The sequence below is a fragment of the Chanodichthys erythropterus genome, chromosome 15 (assembly GCF_024489055.1).
Source record: "Chanodichthys erythropterus isolate Z2021 chromosome 15, ASM2448905v1, whole genome shotgun sequence".
NCBI lineage: Eukaryota > Metazoa > Chordata > Actinopteri > Cypriniformes > Xenocyprididae > Chanodichthys > Chanodichthys erythropterus.
Window position 1 is genome coordinate 13963528 of NC_090235.1, and position 21169 is coordinate 13984696.

At 33.5% G+C, this 21169-nt stretch overlaps 2 protein-coding genes across 2 annotated transcripts; both read left to right on the forward strand.

Moving 5' to 3' along the window:
• The first annotated feature begins 95 nt into the window (after positions 1-95).
• Positions 96-4770, forward strand: nup42 (nucleoporin 42). Its single transcript, XM_067412186.1, has 7 exons — positions 96-312; positions 1933-2296; positions 2406-2494; positions 2605-2681; positions 2763-2849; positions 2925-3060; positions 4042-4770. The coding sequence occupies exons 1-7, from the start codon at positions 180-182 to the stop codon at positions 4491-4493; spliced, it is 1338 nt and encodes a 445-aa protein (XP_067268287.1). The 5' UTR covers positions 96-179; the 3' UTR covers positions 4494-4770.
• Positions 4771-5159: 389 nt separating this feature from the next.
• tert (telomerase reverse transcriptase) lies at positions 5160-21102 on the forward strand. Its single transcript, XM_067412185.1, has 16 exons — positions 5160-6091; positions 8743-9835; positions 9994-10180; positions 11727-11880; positions 12112-12279; positions 12362-12523; positions 12600-12689; positions 14012-14094; positions 14175-14288; positions 14729-14800; positions 14875-15060; positions 16295-16418; positions 16731-16792; positions 17399-17523; positions 17869-18006; positions 20744-21102. The coding sequence occupies exons 1-16, from the start codon at positions 5834-5836 to the stop codon at positions 20845-20847; spliced, it is 3120 nt and encodes a 1039-aa protein (XP_067268286.1). The 5' UTR covers positions 5160-5833; the 3' UTR covers positions 20848-21102.
• Positions 21103-21169: the final 67 nt, after the last annotated feature.

Here is a 21169-nt window from a genome sequence, read left to right on the forward strand (position 1 = left end):
TTATTTTATGTGACACACATTGAAATCGATTCATTTTCAAGCACCGCATCAGGACTTTTATTTTGAAACAATTTGTTTACGTCCAAAATGTGCGTTTTACGTCAGCGCTGGTGCCCGTCGTTAGAGAAGCTGCGTCAAACTAGCACAACAGCACATGATTTGTGTTTATAAAGTTTAAAATGACCGTGTGCAGCTTCTTTCTTCAAGGTCGCTGTCGATACGGAGATAAGTGCTGGAATGAACATCCGAGAGACGGAAGAGGAGGAGGAGGAGGAGAATATCGAGGAAACCAGCAGCAGCCCAGCAGAGGAGGTCAAACATAAACACACTTTCATTTCACTATATTGTGTTTTCATGAGCAAGATAGCATCCAGATATAGTCCGATTCAACTGTCTCTTACAAAACAACTATATCACCTCAGTGAATACGTCATTTTTGGACACTATAATGCTCTTAAAGGGATAGTTCACCCAAAAAAAGAAAGTTAGCCCATGATTTACTCACCCTCAAGCCATCCTAGGTGTATATGACTAACTTCTTTCAGACGAACACAATCGGAGATATATTTAAAAATATCCTGGCTCTTCCAAGCTTTATAATGGGAGTGAATGGGGGCCGAGATTTTGAAGCCCAAAAAAGTGCATCCATCCATCATAAATATGATCCATACAGCTCCAGGGGGTTAATAAAGGCCTTTCTTTGTAAGAAAAATATCCTATTTAAAACTTTAAAATAACTAGTTTCCGCCAGATGACCGTACGCATCAATTCCCTTACATATAACTCTGATTGTGTTCGTCTGAAAGAAGATAGTCATATACACCTAGGATGGCTATTTTCATTTTTGGGTGAACTATCTTTTAACACTTGTGAAAAAGAAGTGCGTTTAATTGTATTGACTGCGCATATGTAGCGTACTTAAAATCTTAGATAATATAATATTAATGAAATAAAAGGCAACTTAACTGTACTTTAACGACTGTTTCTTAAAGGATTAGTCCACTTTTAAATAAAATTTTCTTGCTAATTTACTCACCTCCATGTCATCCAAGATGTTCATGTCTTTCTTTCGTCAGTCGAAAATAAATTAAGGTTTTTGATGAAAACATTCCAGGATTATTCTCCTTAAAATTGGACTAATCCTTTAACACACTTAAGTACACTTTTTAAAATTACACTTTAATCATGTAAAATGAAATGTTTTACTTTAAAGCACATTTTAAAACATTGTTTTAACACTCTGTTTTCATGTTTTAAAGTACTCTTATTTTGATGTGCTGACTAACACACTTAAGCACATTTAAAGTACTTAACTATGATTTTAACTGTAGTGTTATTTGATATTTCATTTGCAACTTTATTATTAGAATATATTTGAGTTTACCATAAATGCTTGTTAGTACATTCTGAAGTACACTTTAAACAAATTTCAAAGACCATAAAGGTAATTAAGAAATTAGATGTACTTAAGTGAGTCATAAAGGACTCTTAAGTTCAAATAACTGGATTTAATATAAATTTAAGCTACAATACATTTTCATTTAATTTGCAAATAACATGCACTTAAATGCCTGAAAATTTATATAGTAGCCTATATTCTTTAACATTATATTAATTCTGTAATAAGTACTCTTTTAAGTGCTTTCACAAGGTAAACACTGTGGTCTACATGTATTTATATGTATATGACCTTCAAAAATAATGCAATTGTATTTTTGCAAATTCATACATATGCAGTATTTATGTTTGTCAATCAAAATATTTTAAATATATATATACCTTGAGAGCAGAAGGTGTTTAAAAGTGTGTCCAAACGTTTCACCTGTAGTGTTTATCAAAATGTCAAACAATGTATTTTAACACCCAGTATTCTTTATACCAATTTTTAAACTGAACTTTACCAGCAGTGACTAAAGTGACGTGTCGTTGCAGGCTATGGGAACCGCGTGTGGATAAACCCGGCTCAACGGGGCGGCGGTGAGTTCATCCAGCCCTCCTCGTTCTCCCGCGGCGGTAATGATGGGAGCAGAGGCGGCGGTAATGACTGGGGTAGAGGCGGCGGTAATGACCGGAGCAGAGGTGGCGGAAATGACTGGAGTAGAGGCGGCGGAGGTGGCGGTAATGACTGGGGCAGAGCCAGCGGTAATGACGGAAGCAGAGGTGGCGGTAATGACTGGGGTAGAGGTGGCGGGATGTCCAGAGACTTCAGCAGCCAGAACAGATTCTCAGCGCTCAGCTCTCAGAGCAGCTTTGATACAGCTGGACAAAACGCAGCGGATGACAATGCAAAACATGTGTAAGTGCAGTTTACACTCATGCAGTTTTGGGGGGACTGCTTGTTCATCAGTATATAAAGAGATTATTAATGCACTTTGTGTTTTTTTTTTTGCATATTTGTATTTCAGCGAAACAATCCAGAGTGACATGGAGGTCTGGCAGACTTCTGGCCAGTGGCCGTTTTCGTGTTATTCGGTCCTCAACAAACAGATCTCAGGTCTCATCACAGTGATTATTTGACCTGCTTTCAGTCTTCTGCCTGCCTTTTGAGTAAATAAGAGTTTTGCACGTTGATAAAACACTTAATCTAATCTTGATGTTTTGCAGGGTTTGTTGAGTGGTCTCCTGAGGAGCTGAGACAGGAATATTACACCTACAGAGCATCTGGTGATATACAGCCTTATGTAAGACAACCGCAGATTCAATAGACACTTTCATTCCCATGATGATCTGTGCATTTCATGCAATCCTGTGTGGTGTTTCAGGTGAACTCAGTCCAGCTGCTGGCCAACCAATGGAGTAACAGAGTTCAGGAGCTGCGAACCATGAGCAGACCCACTCAGATCAGTGTGGTAAGATGATGTTTCTCAGTCGGCATTGAACCGGATGGACAGGAGGAGTCTGAATTGTGTTATTGATGTCCTCAGATCTCAGAGCTGAATAACTCCAGTCCCCAGACGCCATCACATGGGCTTGGCTCGTCAAGCATTCAAGAGTTCGGTTCGACAGCATCAGGGTTTGGAGCCACATCATCGTCAACAACATCTGGCTTTGGAGCAGGAGGTTTGTTCTGGATTTCTTCACAGTAATAAACAGGGAAATAAGAGTGTTAAAGGGTTAGTTCACCCAAAATGAAAATTCTGTCATTTATTACTCACCCTCATGTCATTCCACACCTGTAAGACCCATCTTCAGAACTCAAATTAAGATATTTTTGATGAAATCCGATGGCTCAGTGAGGCCTGCATAGCCAGCAATGACATTTCCTCTCTCAAGATCCATTAATGTACTAAAAACATATTTAAATCAGTTCATGTGAGTACAGTGGTTCAATATTAATATTATAAAGCCACCAGAATATTTTTGGAGCGCCAAAAAAACAAAATAACGACTTATATAGTGATGGTCGATTTCAAAGCACTGCTTCAGGAAGCTTCGGAGCACAAATGAATCAGTGTATCGAATCATGATTCAGATCGCCAAAACTGCTGAAATCACGTGACTTTGGCGCTCCGAACCGCGGATTTGATACACTGATTCATTTGTGCTCTGAAGCTTCCTGAAGCAGTGTTTTGAAATCGGCCATCACTATATAAGTTGTTATTTTGTTTTGTTTTTGGCGCACCAAAAATATTCTCGTGGCTTTATAATATTAATATTGAACCACTGTACTCACATGAACTGATTTAAATATGTTTTTAGTACATTAATGGATCTTGAGAGAGGAAATGTCATTGCTGGCTATGCAGGCCACACTGAGCCATCGGATTTCATCAAAAATATCTTAATCTGTGTTCTGAAGATGAACGAAGGTCTTACGGGTGTGGAACGACATGAGGGAGAGGAATAAATTACAGAATTTTCATTTTTGGGTGAACTAACCCTTTAAAGGTACACTATGTAACTTTTGGCCCCCTAGCGGTTAACAAAATTACATGCATTTTGTGGAAGAACATTGTTTTGGTTGTGCTTGGGCTCTAGAGTTTGATCGTCTCCAGTTCATCCTGTATGTTTTGGTTGGTAACAGCTATATTGTTTTCTCAGGATTTGGTTCCGGTACTCAGAGTATCAACAGCTTCAGCTTTGCCCAGTCCAAAACTGACTTTGGAGCAGCACCTGATTTTGGAGGCGCTGCGTTCAGCCCTGCTCAGACCGCGCCAGGTTTCAGCAGTCCCGCTCCGTCTGCCACCTCCTTTTCTTTTGCAGCACCAGCTGCGGATAATCAATCCAGCTCTGCAGCCGGGTTCAGTTTCAAGACGTCTTCGGCAGGATTGGGCAGCGGGTTTGGGTCCTCGGCACCGCCCCCGAGCGGCGGCTTTGGTCAGAGCGGCGCTGTGTTCACTGGAGCTGCACAGGCTGCTGGGAATTCAGGAGGGAGTCTGTTTACGGCCCAGAGCGACCTGAGCGCCGAAGAACTGAAGGAGTTCACAGCCAGACGCTTCACGCTGGGTCAGATCCCTCTCAAACCTCCTCCTGCTGACCTCCTCATGGTCTAACACTGACTCTGGGCTCATCTTTTTAAGACAGGATTAATAAACATGTTTATAGACTAAGTGAGTTTTTGTATTTTAGTTAAACTTTACTGAATTTGCATTGTTGGTAATCCTTGCAAAATGCTTTAATAGGTGTTTCCACATCCTTCAAATATATACTATGGTTGTAGTACCATGGTATAGTGATGGTAAATCATCAATAATATTGCAAATGAAGTAATATTATCAAATACAATTCTATCCAACTATGAAAAAGTGCATTCGAATGGCATTTGCTGCATACAATCCCTTATTGCTGTGATGTAGTACAGTGATGGTGTCAGTAAGTAAATTTACATTTACTCTTATTTATATACACAGGTATTTGCATGGTACTTGCATTTGCTAAAAGCGCAAGTTTTGTGCTCAAAATGAGCATAAAATGCAAAAATAATAATCCTAATAAGGGATAGTAAAGATCTATTTTCAAAAGCACAAACAACATTTGATGAGTAAAAACAAAAATATAATTACTGTATTCTATACTGTATATTCAGTTTGTGAAAATATGAAATGCACTTATAAAATGTTAAAAAATATTTGTTAAATACTAGGGATGTGCAATGATTAATCGTTTGCAAAATAAGTCTGTGTTTACGTAATATGTGTGTGTTCTGTGTATAATAGTTATGTATATATAAATACACACACATACATGTATATATTTAAGAAAAATGTTAGATTTATATATAAAATATATTTACATGTTCTATAAAATATAAATATATATATATTTTAAACATGCATATTTCTTAAATTTATACATGTGTGTGTATTTATATATACATAATTATTATACACAGACCACACACATATATTACGTAAACACAAACTTTTATTTTGCTAACGATTAATCGTTGCATATCCCTATTCGTTTATCATTGTTCTCATTTATTTTGTTTTATTTTTGTATGTGGTTGTAATGTCTTAATTTAGTTATATTATAGCACTGTTTTGATCTGTTAGCAATTTAGTGTTTTCACATGCTTATTAAAATTATTTAATTACAATTAATGAATCGCACGGATAAGACTTGGAACGGAAGTTTGTAGTTTCCCGCGAAATCCGTCCGACAACTCTTAAATTAATTTTACTGTTAGACTTACGGTAGTGATTTAGGGTCAAAACAGGGTTTGGAAAATTGTTTTATGATGTACTCGCTTATTATTTAAATTATGTTGATTTCGAGAAAAAAAAAAAAGGTTAAGTAGCTTTAAATATTCGTTTTTATTCGTCTGCACATCCGGGTCCTGCGACACACGAATGATTGCCAGAGGCGCAGCGCGGGAAGCTCGAAGCACCGGATGAGGGAAACACAAACACGAACACGCATGTCTCGACGTGACTCGACAGATACCGGTTTTAAGTATGTGTTCGGCATTCTGCGCTCGTTATATCCGGTCGTGCAGACTCTGGAGGAGTTTACAGACGGGCTCGTGTTCTCTGATGGCCGGAAACCGGCTCTGCTGGAGGAAAGAGACGCACCGCGCTTTAAAAATCTCGTCAGAGGGCTGATGATATGCTCGTTCACGCCACTTCAGCAGCTGCGCGTTCCCGCACAGGTACCTCACACCTGTTTCTGACAGTTAATTTGTTTACACGTCAAAACAAACTGGAGATTCTTATTATAGATTAGTTATTATTAATTAATTGTTAGAAAATGTCCTCCTGAGTCAGAGTTGGAAACGTCTTGGGAAAAAAAAAATATATATATATAAATTTTGTATGTATGCAAATTGCATACAGTTAATTCTCATATTGTATTTTCAGAAAATTTTGGAATATTTGCCCTCTCCCCACATTTATCACTACCGAAACACAATAATAAATAATTTAATAAGAAGAGTCACATTGATCTATTAATATTTTGTTTACATCTATCTTGTAAATATATTTTTTGCTATTTTTTAATAAAGTTTTCACAGGTAAATCAATAACAATTACAACTTTAACAATATTTCAAGTGTAATTTATGAGATTTGTTGGATTTTGAATCCAGTCATTTTCTGTAAAAAAAAAGTTTATCAAACTGATTTCAAAGTGAAGGATTCATTAGTTTGAATAAACATTGAACCAAACACTATAATAACATCTATACTTTATTTTTGACTTAACATCCCTTGTTTCGGTCGTGACTGCACAGTTTCGGTAGTGACCACATCACATGACACAGTTTATCTCACACACTAAAACACTAATGATTTGAATAATAAAACATACTGAAATTCTAATGATTTGCATAACTTCCCCCTCACAAATAAACGATTATATGTTCCCTTTTGTCACTGCTGAAACATGTGGTAAAGTTTCGGTAGTGACAATTTTAGATACTTTGAGTCATCAGCACAGTTCTGAACAGTTGTACACAGAAAAAAAAACTAAATTTTCTTGAATAACCCTCAAAAACAATGATGTCACATCACCACGTTTCAGTCATGACTGTTTCGGTAGTATCAAAACAATTTTTGATACTTTTGAACTCAAAGATGGTTATCTAGCACAGTTCTGAACTGTTTTACACACATATAAACTAAATTTTATGGAATAACACCCAACAAAGTTTTCTTAATTGCAGAAAAAAGGTGTTTGTTAGTGATGTTCCTTAAAGTTCCACACAGATTTTCAGACTTCTGAACACATTTAACTCAGAATGATGATCTATCTGCTGTGAAAGAGAGGCTGTGAGAGGAGGAACACAGGAATATTTCCTGATCAAGTGTGTTAAAATCAGACAATGGACTAAAACACACTGGTAGTGACATGAACATGCAGAACACTTTCTTTTTTTTTTTTTACATAAAGTTTCATGATTTAAAAAATAAAATATAAAATATTTTTTTTAACTTCACTTTTAAAAAAAAAACATTTTTTTTTAAACAATGGAAAAAAATGCAAAAATTAGTTGAAATTTAGGGGTCAGGGTTCAGGACAGACACCTCCCAATTGAAAGTACCCAATAAATGATGATTTTATATATATTAATCTTACTGATATTTTAAATTTTATTCTGGGATTCAATAGATAATAGGAGGATCTTGGTAAACATCTAATATTTGAATACTTAAATGCTTTTTAAAAGTGTTTTATTGGGTTGTGGGACAGCAGTTTGACCAATTCTGGCCATATATCATACTTGTATAAGCCCGTTTCTGCCACATAGGAAAAAAAATTCATGCATTGGTAAATCTTAATTATAAAGTGTCGAAAAAAGTATGACATGTTAAGTCATTTATGAGATTGAAAAGTCGAAATTCTGACTTTTTGTTATAATTATGATGACTTTGTCACAATTTCAACTCTTTATATCATTAATACGACATTAAAATTCAAAACTATGTATGTCATAATTCGACTTAGAATGACAATTTAAGTTTAGTGAATTTCGACTTAGTATGCCATTATAACTTAGATTTTGATTTTATGTCATCATTTCAAAAGGTTTTGATCATTTAGAGCAGTGTTTCTCAACCCCTAGTGGTCCTTGACATAATGCCAGGGGGTCCTTATAAAATATCTGAAAATGAATTTTTGTATATTTTGTCATTTGACATGTTCCCATAAAAGAAGATGATAATACATGTATTAGGGCTGGGTAAAAAATATAGATTTCTCGATTTTAATCGATTCTCATTTTTACAAACTGATATCGATTCTTAAATCCCAAGAATCGATTAGTCTAGTCTGTTTTCAGTTGATGAATGAGCAGAATATGTAGCTCCTCCCATCCAATAAATCGCAATAATCTTTGTTACTTTTGATATGAAGCAAAGTCTCAGATTTCAAATGACGTCCATCTTATTATGAGATTCAGAAAATAAATAGCGTTTTGGCGCTGTTTAATGTGGCGTGACGGATCGCTTTAGCGCCTCAGTTAAAGAGAAGCATGTGATCATCCTCTCCTCCGCTTTAATACCAGTTACAGCGAAATAAACATGAACATCTGAAGGTATGTTAAAATATACAGTACAACTTACTGAAATCCGTATCATGTCTCGTGTAATCGCTCAATCAGTGCTTCAACCTCGATAAAACAGCTTCAATGTCACGTGACGTCACATTTACCTCAGAAAAACATATTCAGTGACCATAAACTCATTAGTCAGCTAGAAAAGTGCTATAGAAAGCAGCATTATGAAAATTAAAGCAACAATATGTAAATTATGAAAATAAACGTGATAATGACCATATTAACATGTTACGTGTCTTATATCAGCTCAGCACTCTTCCGGAGGTTTTGGCGTTCACCCTGAACCACATTAAACGGAAGAAGCTGAGGAACGTCCTGGGATTCGGCTACCAGTGCAACGACGTGACGGCCTGTTCGGATCCCTTCCGATTCCACGGAGACGTGTCCCAGACGGCCGCCTCCATCAGCACCAGCGAGCTGTGGAAGAGGATCAACCAGCGTCTGGGCACGGAGGTCACGCGTCACCTGCTGCAGGACTGCGCCGTGTTCGCCACCGTCCCGCCCTCGTGTCTGCTGCAGGTGTGCGGCGAGCCCGTGTACGACCTGCTGCTTCCGCGCTCCTGGTCCGGGTTTTTCCTCAGCCACGTCTCGCCTCAAACGTCCTTCGGCGTGGTGCGGAAAAGTCCCGCTGTGCCGCGGAAGACGGTCGCGAGAGACGGTAAGGAAATAGTCTCGAAAAAGAGAGCGCGAGATGAAGATGATAAACAGCCTGCGATGAAGAGGCGAAAGATGATTACGGACGAATCCGACGGAAGTCACGGATCTCAGAGCTGGAAACCCGCGGATCAGCGGCCTCCTCGACCCTCACACTGCTCGATCCGTGTTCTGAGCATGCTCTATAATGGGCGGGGCATGAAGGGCTTCCTGCTCAACAGGAAACTGAAAGGTGTGGGCGGGGCTAGACGGCTGCAGGGGGCGGATCTCGTCCGGATGATATTCCTCCAATTGGATTTTAACGTGTCCGACACGCAACCGAGACGGAAGAAACTTCCCAAGCGATTCTTCGCCATGGTGCCCCTGTTCAGTCGACTCTTACGCCAGCACAGGAAGTGTCCGTACACCCTGTTCCTGCAGAGGAAGTGCTCGGGGACTCCAGACACGCAGGATATGGAGTCGCTGCTGAAGTCGCATTTCTCCGCTTACAGGGTGTATCTGTTTGTGAGGGAATGTTTGTACTACGTTATTCCTGAGGAACTCTGGGGATCCCAGGAAAACCGGCTCCACTTCCTGTCCAATGTGAAGAAGTTCCTGCGTCTGGGGAAATTTGAGCGCCTCCCGTTGGTGCAGCTGATGTGGAAGATGAAGGTTAAGGCCTGCCATTGGCTGGGACTCAAGAAACGTGTGTCTTTAACATTCTTCACTCTTAAAATATACAAATAAAAGTCAATTCTTAATATTAATAAAAACTAATAATAGTATATGAATGATGCTAAATCAACACTACAGCTGTAGTTATCAGGCTGTAATGACTGTTATTGACCAGATGTGGTGCTGCAGGTCACTGCGCGAGTGAGCACCGCTACAGAGAGTGGATCTTCGGTCAGTTTCTGGCCTGGACGCTGAGCGGGTTCGTGGTCGGTCTGGTCCGAGCGCAGTTCTACGTCACTGAGAGTATGGGACAGAAACACGCGCTGCGCTTCTACAGGGCTGAAGTGTGGAACAAACTGCAGGAAATGGCCTTCAGGTGCGCAAAACAAATGTCATGTGACTCTCATGACACCAGAGTCACGTCACAAGAAATGAGAAAACATTTTTTTTTATTTTGTGAAGTTTTCATGACAATTAAGCATGTTTTTGCTCACTTCTCATTATACTAAATAATTTTTTTTGTACTTTACTATTTATACTATATATTTATTACAATAAATAGATAGATAACTGTTCTTTTAAACTTAAATTTATTTTTTATTTACATTTATTTGATATTTTAAAATTATTTTTAGATGCTTTTAATTGAAAATTATATAATTTAAAATTAATATAAATATATTTCAGTTTTTACACACACGCACATTACCAAAGGTTCAAAAAATAGTAAACACATTTTTCTCAAGACAGTTATATCAAATTAAAATAAAAAATATTCAAATAGAAAAGTTTATATATATATATCTATCTTTGCATTTTTAAAAAATAAATATTACTGACTTATTTCTACTAAATAATGTATCACTAAATACTAAATATTACAGTATCTAATTTATGGTTATGATTAAAAACTATGCACCGTTTTTTTGTAATATTTATCATTTTTATGCATATGTATACATTTTAAAATATGCATAAATTATATATAACATAATATATATATATTAGGGATGTGCAAAAGTGTGTTTACGTAGTATGTGTGTGTTCTGTGTATAATAATTATGTATTTATAAATACAGACACATGTATAAATTTAAGAAATATATGCATGTTTAAATAAATATATATATTTATATATATTTTATATTACATATAAATATTTTATATATAAATCTAACATTTTCTTAAATATATACATGTATGTGTCTGTATTTATATATACATAATTATTATACACAGACCACACACATATTACGTAAACAAGACTTTTATTTTGCAAACGATTAATCACGATTAATCGTTGCACATCCCTAATATATATATATATATATATATAATATTTATTATTTATATATTTTTTATTTTATATGTATTTTTTTATTTTATATATATATATATATATATATATATATATATATATATATATATATATATATATATATATATGCGTATATTTTTATGCATATATAAATGCATCAAAATGATAAATATTATATAAAGTTTCATAAATAAGATTCTGTAATATTTATGTTTTCAGATGTTACTGAATACTATCAGTAATATTTATTTTTCAAATGCAAAGATTGATTTTATATATACACACAGAAAAAATAAATAAATATATATATATATATATATATATATATATATATATATATATATATATATATATATAAAATAAAATAAAAAAATACATATAAAATAAATATATAAATAATAAATATTACTTATTTATTAAATTTATATATATATATATATATATATATATATATATATATATATATATATATATATATATATATATATACACTAAATATTAAAGATTTATATATATTCATATATATATACTAAATATTACAGATTCTAATTTAATTTTAAATTTTGATTGTAATTCTGGACCTGTTCTGGTGGTTTGTTTGCAGAGTTCATCTGTCTAAGGGCCAGTGGAGGGCGCTGTCTCCTTCTCAGGCCTTGAAGTTCCCAAAGACTACAGTAACATCCCGAATCCGGTTCATCCCGAAGGTCAGCAGCATGAGACCCATCACTCGACTCACAGGAACCAGAGAGTCTCTGCAGGTGCGTCACGAGCGTTCACACTTCTGGAGGCGAATTCAGTTCGTCTGGAGTCACATTTCAGCTCAACATTGAACATCAACATTGTTAGTTTAGAACAATATGAATGTATAAGGGAAAGTGTGTGATTCACATTTGTTAATAAAAATAAATTTGTGTTTTTATGTGTGAAAATAGTGTGGTTGTGTATGTAATGTTGTTAAATGATAGATTTGTTTATGTGTTTTTGAGCAGCATTTCCAGAGTTGCGTGCGGGTCCTGCTGAACGTGCTGAACACGTGTGTGCGCTCGGCCCCGGGGCCCATGGGCTCCACCGTCTGGGGTTGGCAGGACATTCACAGAGTCCTGAAGAACTTCAGCCCGCAGCAGAAGAGCTCGCCGCGCCCGCTCTACTTCGTCAAGGTCAGAGTAATCCTAAATAAATAATAAATCACAAGGCACCAGTTCAGTTTCCCATCATTCTCTGTGTGTGTGTGTGTGTCAGGTGGACGTGAGCGGGGCGTACGACAGTCTTCCTCACCAGAAGCTGGTGGAGGTGTTGGGTGAAGTGTTGGGTCCGTTTGTGGAGCAGAGTTTCTTCCTGCGTCAGTACGCTCGCGTGTGGAACGACCCCAACCAGGGCCTCAGGAAACACTTCTGCACGAAGGTGTGTGAACGAACGCCAGCGCTGAAGATGAGAGAAATGTGTCCGTGTGCTGATGTGTGTGTGTGTGTGTGTTCAGGCGGAGATGTCCGAGCCGCTCAACATGAAGGGGTTTGTCGTGGACGAGCAGGCCAGCGGTTCCCTGCGCGACGCCATCCTGGTGGAGCGGGTGAGACACACGTGTGTTCATTTATTGTAAAATGACGAGCATCGCAAGCAATTTATTAGTGCTGGCCAATTAATCCCATTTGATTTTTAATTGCAAATTTGGCTTCCAATGATTAAATGTTAATCAAGATTAAATGTTTACATACTCATTTACATTTCTACGTTTACATTTCTCAACGATTCTCGTTTTGTCTTGTATTATAAATGACGTGCTCACCTTTCCTTTACAACAGGTGATGTTTACACCACTAAAAGCCAAACTCACTTAAGTGTAGTTTGTGTATATATATATATATATATATATATATATATATATATATATATATATATATATATATATATATATATATATATATATATATATATATATATAATATATTAATATAATATTTTTTATTTATTTATTTATTTTTAATTTTTTACATTTATTTAAAAAAACATTTAATTTATATTTATTTTTTTATTTCACATTTTGATTTATATTAATATTTAATATATTTTTATTTATAATCACATATATATAATAGATATATGTATGTATACATCTGTGTGTATTTATTTATTTAATTCATTTATTTATATTTGTATATATTTTTTGTATTTTATTATTTGTATTTATTTTTTATACATTTATTTGTATTCATTTTAATTAATTAATTTATTTTAATTTATTTTTAATTCATTTGTTATTTTGTTTTATATATGTATATGTGTATTTTTATTTTTAATTCATTTATTTTTATCTTATATATGTATCTGTGTGTTCATTTATTTTTATTTAATTTTAATTCATTTGTTATTTTGTTTTATATATGTATTTGTGTATTTATTTTTATTTAATATATATATATATATATATATATATATATATATATGTGTGTGTGTGTATATTTATTTATTTTAATTTTTATTTAATTCATTTTGTTTTTTACATATGTATTTGTGTGTATTTATTTATTATTTTTATTTAATTTATTTTTATACTTGTGTATTTATTTTAATTTATTTTTAATTTATTTTGTTTTATATATATACAGTATGTATATGTATATTTATTTATAACTTTATCTTTCATGCAATACAATTAAAAACACAAATATAATTCTATTAAAACACACACATTTTTTTTTTTTAAGTTGAATAAATGCATGTTTCCAAAGTCAATAAATCTCAAAGCTGTCAGAAATAATGATGTTTTTTTCCGTTATTGAGCTCAACATCAGTGTTCAGACAGTTTAATCAGTTTTCTAGTTCAGACGACTGAATGGCAGCAGAACTATAAGTGTGTGTGTGTGTGTGTGTGTGTGTGTGTGTGTCTCTCAGCACTCGTCTGAGGTCCGCGGAGGAGACGTGTTTCAGTTCTTCCAGAAGATGTTGAGCAGCTACGTCATTCATCATGACAATAAGTGAGTTTAATTCATTCAGCCCTCAGTTTTTCCTGTGACTCTGTCGGGTGATGATGTCATCAGCGGCTCCTGTGTTCCAGAATGTTCCGTCAGGTGTGTGGGATTCCGCAGGGATCTTCGGTGTCGGCTCTGCTGTGTAATCTGTGTTACGGACACATGGAGAACTCCCTGCTGAAAGGCATCGCCAAGGGAGGGTGAGAGAAAAAAAACCCTAAAAATCAGTTTATAATCTTTAATAATTCATGTTACATTAAATTGTGTTCAGAGTAAATGCAAATGAATATGTGAATTGGATTGAAAATAGTCCAAATCCGTATTATTTATATACTATTACGTTTTTTATTAATATTTTGAATTGGCTTTTTTTTTTTTTTTTTTTTTTTTAAGTTTTTTTTTCCACGCTTTTGTCATATATCAGTCACATATTAGTTTTTTTATTATTACTATTAACTTTTAATTTATTTTTATTTTAATATTAAATATAATTCAGTTTCCAATTAGTAATTTTAGTGCATCTACTTTCATCTAATATTCATATTTTATTTCAGCTTTCTGTTAAAAAAATGTTTTTAATAGTTTTAGTAAACGATAATAGCCACTAGGTGTCATGTGTTCATGTGTGGTGTGTGTGCAGGTGTCTTATGCGGCTGGTTGATGATTTTCTGCTCATCACTCCTCATCTGAGTAAAGCCACAGAGTTCCTGACGTACGTCCACACGCCACAGCTCTGACCCACACACATGATGTCATCACGCTCGCTCACCTCTGTCTGTCTGTCAGGACGCTGCTGGCCGGCGTTCCCGATTACGGCTGTAAGATCAACCCTCAGAAGGTGGCGGTGAACTTCGCGGTGTGTGAGGAGTGGGTGAGGTCAGGGGTCAGCGTGTTCCCGTCCTGCTGCCTGTTCCCCTGGTGCGGCCTGCTGCTCAACACACACACGCTGGACGTCTACAAGGACTACTCGCGGTGAGGCGTCTTTCCTATCAGGCTGTAAATCAGGGAGGGACGTCTATCTTATCTGTGATGCGCTTATACTGCAGCGATGAGGCTCCTGAGATCATAATCCATACGCGTGTCATCACCATAATGTCTTATATAATCATTCCAGCCTGCAGTGAAAAGATCAGTTTGGGGTGACGTGTCGTGGATTATTGACAGGGAGGTGGAATGCGGTTGCTAAGATGTTCAGAGTGGTTGCTAAGGTGTTTTCTGGTCGAAGCACATCACTAGGAGTACATCAATAATTGTTACCGAATAGGTTTCCGAACACTTCCCCTATTTGTTACTTTAGTTAAATACAACCATAAACGTTTTTGTTGCTTAAAAAATAATAAACATCAACTGAAATAAAATAAGTTCTTTTATATTTCAGCTAGTTGCCAAGGAAAAATTTCTGATCTTTATTTAGTTTAACTTGAAATAACTTAAACATTAATAAACACTATATAAACATTTCTTTTTAAAAACTAATAAAAATCACAAAATCCCCAGAGTTAAATCAACTCTGCTCAGAGAACACATGGTCCCTCTCTACACTGAAGCAGAGTTAAAGTTAATGAGATAATATGAAGTTTGTGGAGTTGTTTATTCAGATCTTGAGAGATTTAATGTCTTTTATCTTCAGTTGATTTCATTTAAGGCTGTGGCTGGATGTAATTTTTAGTTATTGTGTTTCTCTTCAGTGATTCTGCTTGTTAACAGCAGGCGTTCATCAATAATGCTCAATCATAATTAATCAATTATCTCATTAACTTTAACTCTGCTTCAGTGTTACTTTAACACTATATAGAGAGGGACCGTATGTAATCTGAGCAGAGTTGCATCAAATTTTTGCATCAAAATAGCTTTTAACAAACTAGATGACTAAACTATCGCTGCGTCTGAATATGCCTACTTCCATACTATATAGTAAGCGAAAAACAGTATGTGAGCCGAGTAGTGTCCGAATTCATAAAACAGTAGACTGATGACCTACTACTTCCGGCGAGATTCTGAAGTGCGCATTCGATGGACACTTTACTATCCCATGAGGCCATGGATGATAACTCTGTAGGTCACATGGCAGATGTAGTACGTCAGAAAATCATTCATACTATATTAGAATATGTACCATTTTAAGTCACAAAGTAAGTTTCAAATCAAATCTAGTACAGTATTTCTGATGCAACATATGTAAATGATCTCTGCTCCGCCCTCTTAGGTATGAAGGCCTATCACTGCGTTACAGCCTGACTCTAGGCTCCGCCCACTCGCCAGCTGCGGCCATGAAGAAGCTGCTGTCAGTCCTCAGTCTCAAGTGTACCGACATCTTTCTGGACCTCAGGGTGAGAGACCTGGAATGCTGGAATCTCATTGGCCTACAATTACGCATATTAAACACCAAATACACTCTGATTGGCTGTGATTTTTCTCACTTTCATAGAGTGTAGCAAGTAAAAATCCCATAGGGGAATTGATGCATATCAATATGTACATATGGGGTAAACGCCAAAGTCACTGAAAAAGTGATGTTGTGATCTTTTAAGAACAGAAAAATGAGTAATGTTACAATCTGACTCTTATTAATATTCATGTGTGTTGTGAGTGAAATGGTTATTGAGGAGGGTTTATTCATCACGTGTCTGATGTTTCTCCAGATGAATTCAGTGGAAGCTGTTTACAGAAGCTTGTATAAGCTGATTCTGCTGCAGGCGCTCAGGTAAACTGTTCAAAAGCTTGCCATAGGTACGATTTTTTAGTTTTTTTGAAAGAAAATGTATGCTTTTATTCAGCGAGGACACATTAAAATGATCAAAAGACATTTATAATGTTATAAAAGATTGTATTTCACATAAATGCTGTTCTTTTGAACTTCCTGTTCATCAGAGAATCCTGAAAATGAATCAAAAATGTTTCCTTAGCAGCAAATCATCAAATCAGAATGATTTCTGAAGGATCATGTGACACTGAAGACTGGAGTAATGATGCTGAAAATTCAGCTTTGATCAAAGGAATAAATTACACTTTACTAGATATTCACATAGAAAACAGCTGATTTTCATTATAAAAATATTTCACTATTTTTACTATATTTTTGAACAAATAAATGCCACCAAGAGACAAAAACAATCACCTTTTGAACACTAGTGTAGCTGCTTTGTCTTGATGGCAAAAGTTTAACACGAACACATCTGAGTTACTCAGACTGTGATGTTTGAATGTTCAGTGGTGAATGATTGTGTGAAACTGAGCGGTAAAAGAAACAACCCACAGTAACCATCAACCCCCGAGAATGAGTGACGCTCGTGTCTGTGTGCGTTTGCAGGTTTCATGCATGCGTGAAGAGTTTGCCTCTGGGTCAGAATGTGGAGACACACCCATCTTTCTTCATGAAGATGATCTGGACGATGGCTCGAGTCACGAATAAACTCATCAGACACACAAACACAGGCAAGAGCACGAGCAGACTGAGCTAGAAACATTAAAAACTGAAGCAGCACTAGTCTTTTCAGCTCTATTGTGCCGTATATATGAGTGAAACGCTTCGCAAACAAGAACAAATGTAGGGCGGGGCTTGGTTTTGTCTGTGGGGAATTGATTGGATGCTTGTGGTTTGCTATTGGTGGATCTCATGACAGGTTGCCCCGCCCTCACCATCAGAGAAGAGAAGATATTCTGATTCAAGATTACCAGGAACATGAATTTAACACAATAATGATAAATCATTTATGATAAACACTGCAATATTCCATAAATAAAGCCGTTTGGTGACGTTCTCATGGTGCTGTCCCTCAGGTCTGGTTCTGGGCTCTCCGGACGGCGGAGGCGTTCTGCAGTATGAGGCGGTCCAGCTGTTGTTCTGTCTGGCGTTTGAGGTTGTTTTCACACAGCATCGATCAGTTTACCGCAGTCTTCTTCCTCCACTGCATAAACGTACGTCAAACTCTTGCGACACAGTCTTCTGTGTTTTAAGCTGTTGTTTGGTGTGGAATGAGGAGACAGTTGCATTATGGGTGTTGAGGCTGTAATAGCAGTGCTATTTTAGTGTCATTAATATACTATTACAGTATTTATTAATATTTTGATTATTATTTTGTTTTTTTTGTATTTTCTGTTTTAATTTTACTAAATAGTATATTTTTTTTATTTATACTTTTAATTAATTTTTTAGTACTTCAACTGAAACTAAAAAAGCTGAAATAAATTAATTTTAACTTAGAGGTCGAGTTGCATTAATAAAACTCCATAAATTTTATTCATAAACTAAAAATATAAATATAAATATGGAAACCATAATTCAGTGTGATTCAGAGATATTTTAGTATTATTTATGTTATTATAGTTTTATAAAAAAATATTTATTTATTTATTAATTATATTTACGGAAGAGGATTAGGGCCAAGCAATAATAAAAAAATAAGATTAAACTCGTTAAATTTCGAGAAAAAAGTTGAGATAAAATGTTGAGAATAAACTCATTAAATACCGAGAAAAAAGTTGTTAAATTACGAGAACAAATTCAATTAATTATGAGAAAAATTACGTTAAATTTTGAAAAAAGTGTAGAGATAAAATGTTGAGAATAAACTCGTTAAATTACGAGAAAAAATACTTTTTATATAGATTAAAAATAAAAATCGTTATTAGATTTATTTTATTTTGTATATATATATATATATATATATATATATATATATATATATATATATATAATATATTATATTATATTATATTATATTATATTATATTATATTATATTATATTATATTATATTATATTATATATAATATTATATTATATTATATTATAGATTATATAATATTATATTATATTATATATAATATTATATTATATTATAGATTATATTATATAATATTATATAATATTATATTATATTATATTATATTATATTATATTATATTATATATAATATAATATAATATATATGCGGTCGAGTTCCTTTAGTAAAACTCACATTTTTTATATATAATATTATATTATATTATAGATTATATAATATTATATTATATAATATTATATTATATTATATTATATATAATATTATATTATATTATATATTATATTATATTATATTATATTATATTATATTATATTATATATTATATTATATTATATTATAGATAATATTATATTATATATAATATTATATTATATTATAGATAATATTATATTATATTATAGATTATATTATATTATATTATAGATTATATTATATTATATTATATTATATTATATTATATTATATACTTTTATTATATTATAGATTATATAATATTATATTATAGATTATATTATATTATATTATATTATATTATATATTATATTATATTATATATAATATTATATTATATTATATATTATATTATAGATTATATATTATATTATATTTTATTATATTATATTATATTATATTATATTATATTATATTATATTATATTATATTATATATTATATTATATTATATATAATATTATATTATATTATATTATATATAATATTATATTATATTATAGATAATATTATATTATATTATAGATAATATTATATTATATTATAGATTATATAATATTATATTATATATAATATTATATTATATTATATATAATATTATATATATATATATAATATATATATATATATATATATATATATATATATATATATATAAAATATAATATAATATAATATAATATATATGCGGTCGAGTTCCTTTAGTAAAACTCACATTTTTTATATGGATTAAGAATAACAGAATAAATATTTATTTATATTATATGTGTTTTTATTATATTATATTATATTATATTATATTATATTATATTATATTATATTATATTATATTATATTATATTATATTATATTATATAAAAACACACATACACGCATATATAAAAGAAATATATATATATTATTTATTTATTTTATATATATGTGTTTTTTTAATTATTATTATTATTATTATTATTTATATATATATATATATTGAATTAGCTTTTATTTTCATTATTATTATTATTATTTTATTTTTTTTCACTAATTTTGTCATGTTCTTTTGTAATTTTTATTAGTTTTTGTTTGTTTAAATACTACTATTTAGGCTTCATTTTTTTTTTCCAAGTAGTAATTTCATTGCTTTAGTTCTACTTAAGCGTATTTTAGTTAATTGCCAAGGGGACATTTCTTAGCTTTCCATATAAAAGATTTATATTTTATTTCAACTTTATTTCAGTTAACAAAAATGTTTTTAATAGTTGTAGTTTTAGTTAATGTGTGATTTCAACGTCATATTTTTAAAATCATGTTTAATAGCCATATTCCCACAAAAGACCTATCCAATCCACCAATCAGGGACGTCGCTGTTACTGTGGAAACAGAAAGCAGAGCTTTTAGAGGCAAATGACACGTCTCTTTACACTCTTAAATGACTTGTGATTTTTGTTAATGTGTATTTGACTTATTTTATGCTTATGGAGAAAAACAATGGAAAATACTTCCAGGAACTTATACGAGCGTTTCGTAATGTGAACGTCTTCTGTTACAGTTTTGCTAATGATTTGCTCTGTCAGGTTTTTATTCGGGCTATAGTCTTGTTTCTGCATCATAAATGAGGTCCTGAAACGTAATGGAGTGTGTGATCTCTGTGCTTCAGGAAAGAGGCGTCTTCAGCGCGTGCTCCTCGGCATCAGACTGGCACGCGTCCGACAGGCGGCCACTCCCAGAATCCCTCAGGACTTTAAAACCATCCGGACGTAGAATCCTTTTCTCATGAAAACCTTCTGCTCCAGCTTTGTTTTTATTCGTCTCCTGCAGCAGCTGACTAAACAGATCTGCGCGAGGGTAAATTGTTGATGGATTGTCGTTAAACGCAGCGAGAGATAAGAGACGCTTGTAAACTAAAGTGATTCATTTCAGTTCATACGCTGCATGTTTATTTGATATCTGCATGTTCATGTTTGTGCTTTAAAATGTAAAAAGAATCAAATATTTCAACACAGAAAATAAATTAAGTTCATCGCACAAGTGAGTTGTTTAAGTTATTCAAACAAAAGGAAATATCCTGCAAACCAATGAAATA

What these genes read in the sequence shown, in the direction of transcription:
- tert (XM_067412185.1), top strand. Translation starts at nt 5,834, where the DNA reads ATGAGGGAAACACAAACACGAACACGCATGTCTCGACGTGACTCGACA. An exon ending in AAAGGCATCGCCAAGGGAGG is followed by an intron (nt 14,289 to 14,728) that starts GTGAGAGAAAAA and finishes GTGTGTGTGCAG; the next exon opens with GTGTCTTATGCGGCTGGTTG. An exon ending in CATCAGACACACAAACACAG is followed by an intron (nt 17,524 to 17,868) that starts GCAAGAGCACGA and finishes GCTGTCCCTCAG; the next exon opens with GTCTGGTTCTGGGCTCTCCG.
- nup42 (XM_067412186.1), top strand. Translation starts at nt 180, where the DNA reads ATGACCGTGTGCAGCTTCTTTCTTCAAGGTCGCTGTCGATACGGAGAT. An exon ending in CTGGTGATATACAGCCTTAT is followed by an intron (nt 2,682 to 2,762) that starts GTAAGACAACCG and finishes GTGGTGTTTCAG; the next exon opens with GTGAACTCAGTCCAGCTGCT. An exon ending in GACCCACTCAGATCAGTGTG is followed by an intron (nt 2,850 to 2,924) that starts GTAAGATGATGT and finishes TGATGTCCTCAG; the next exon opens with ATCTCAGAGCTGAATAACTC.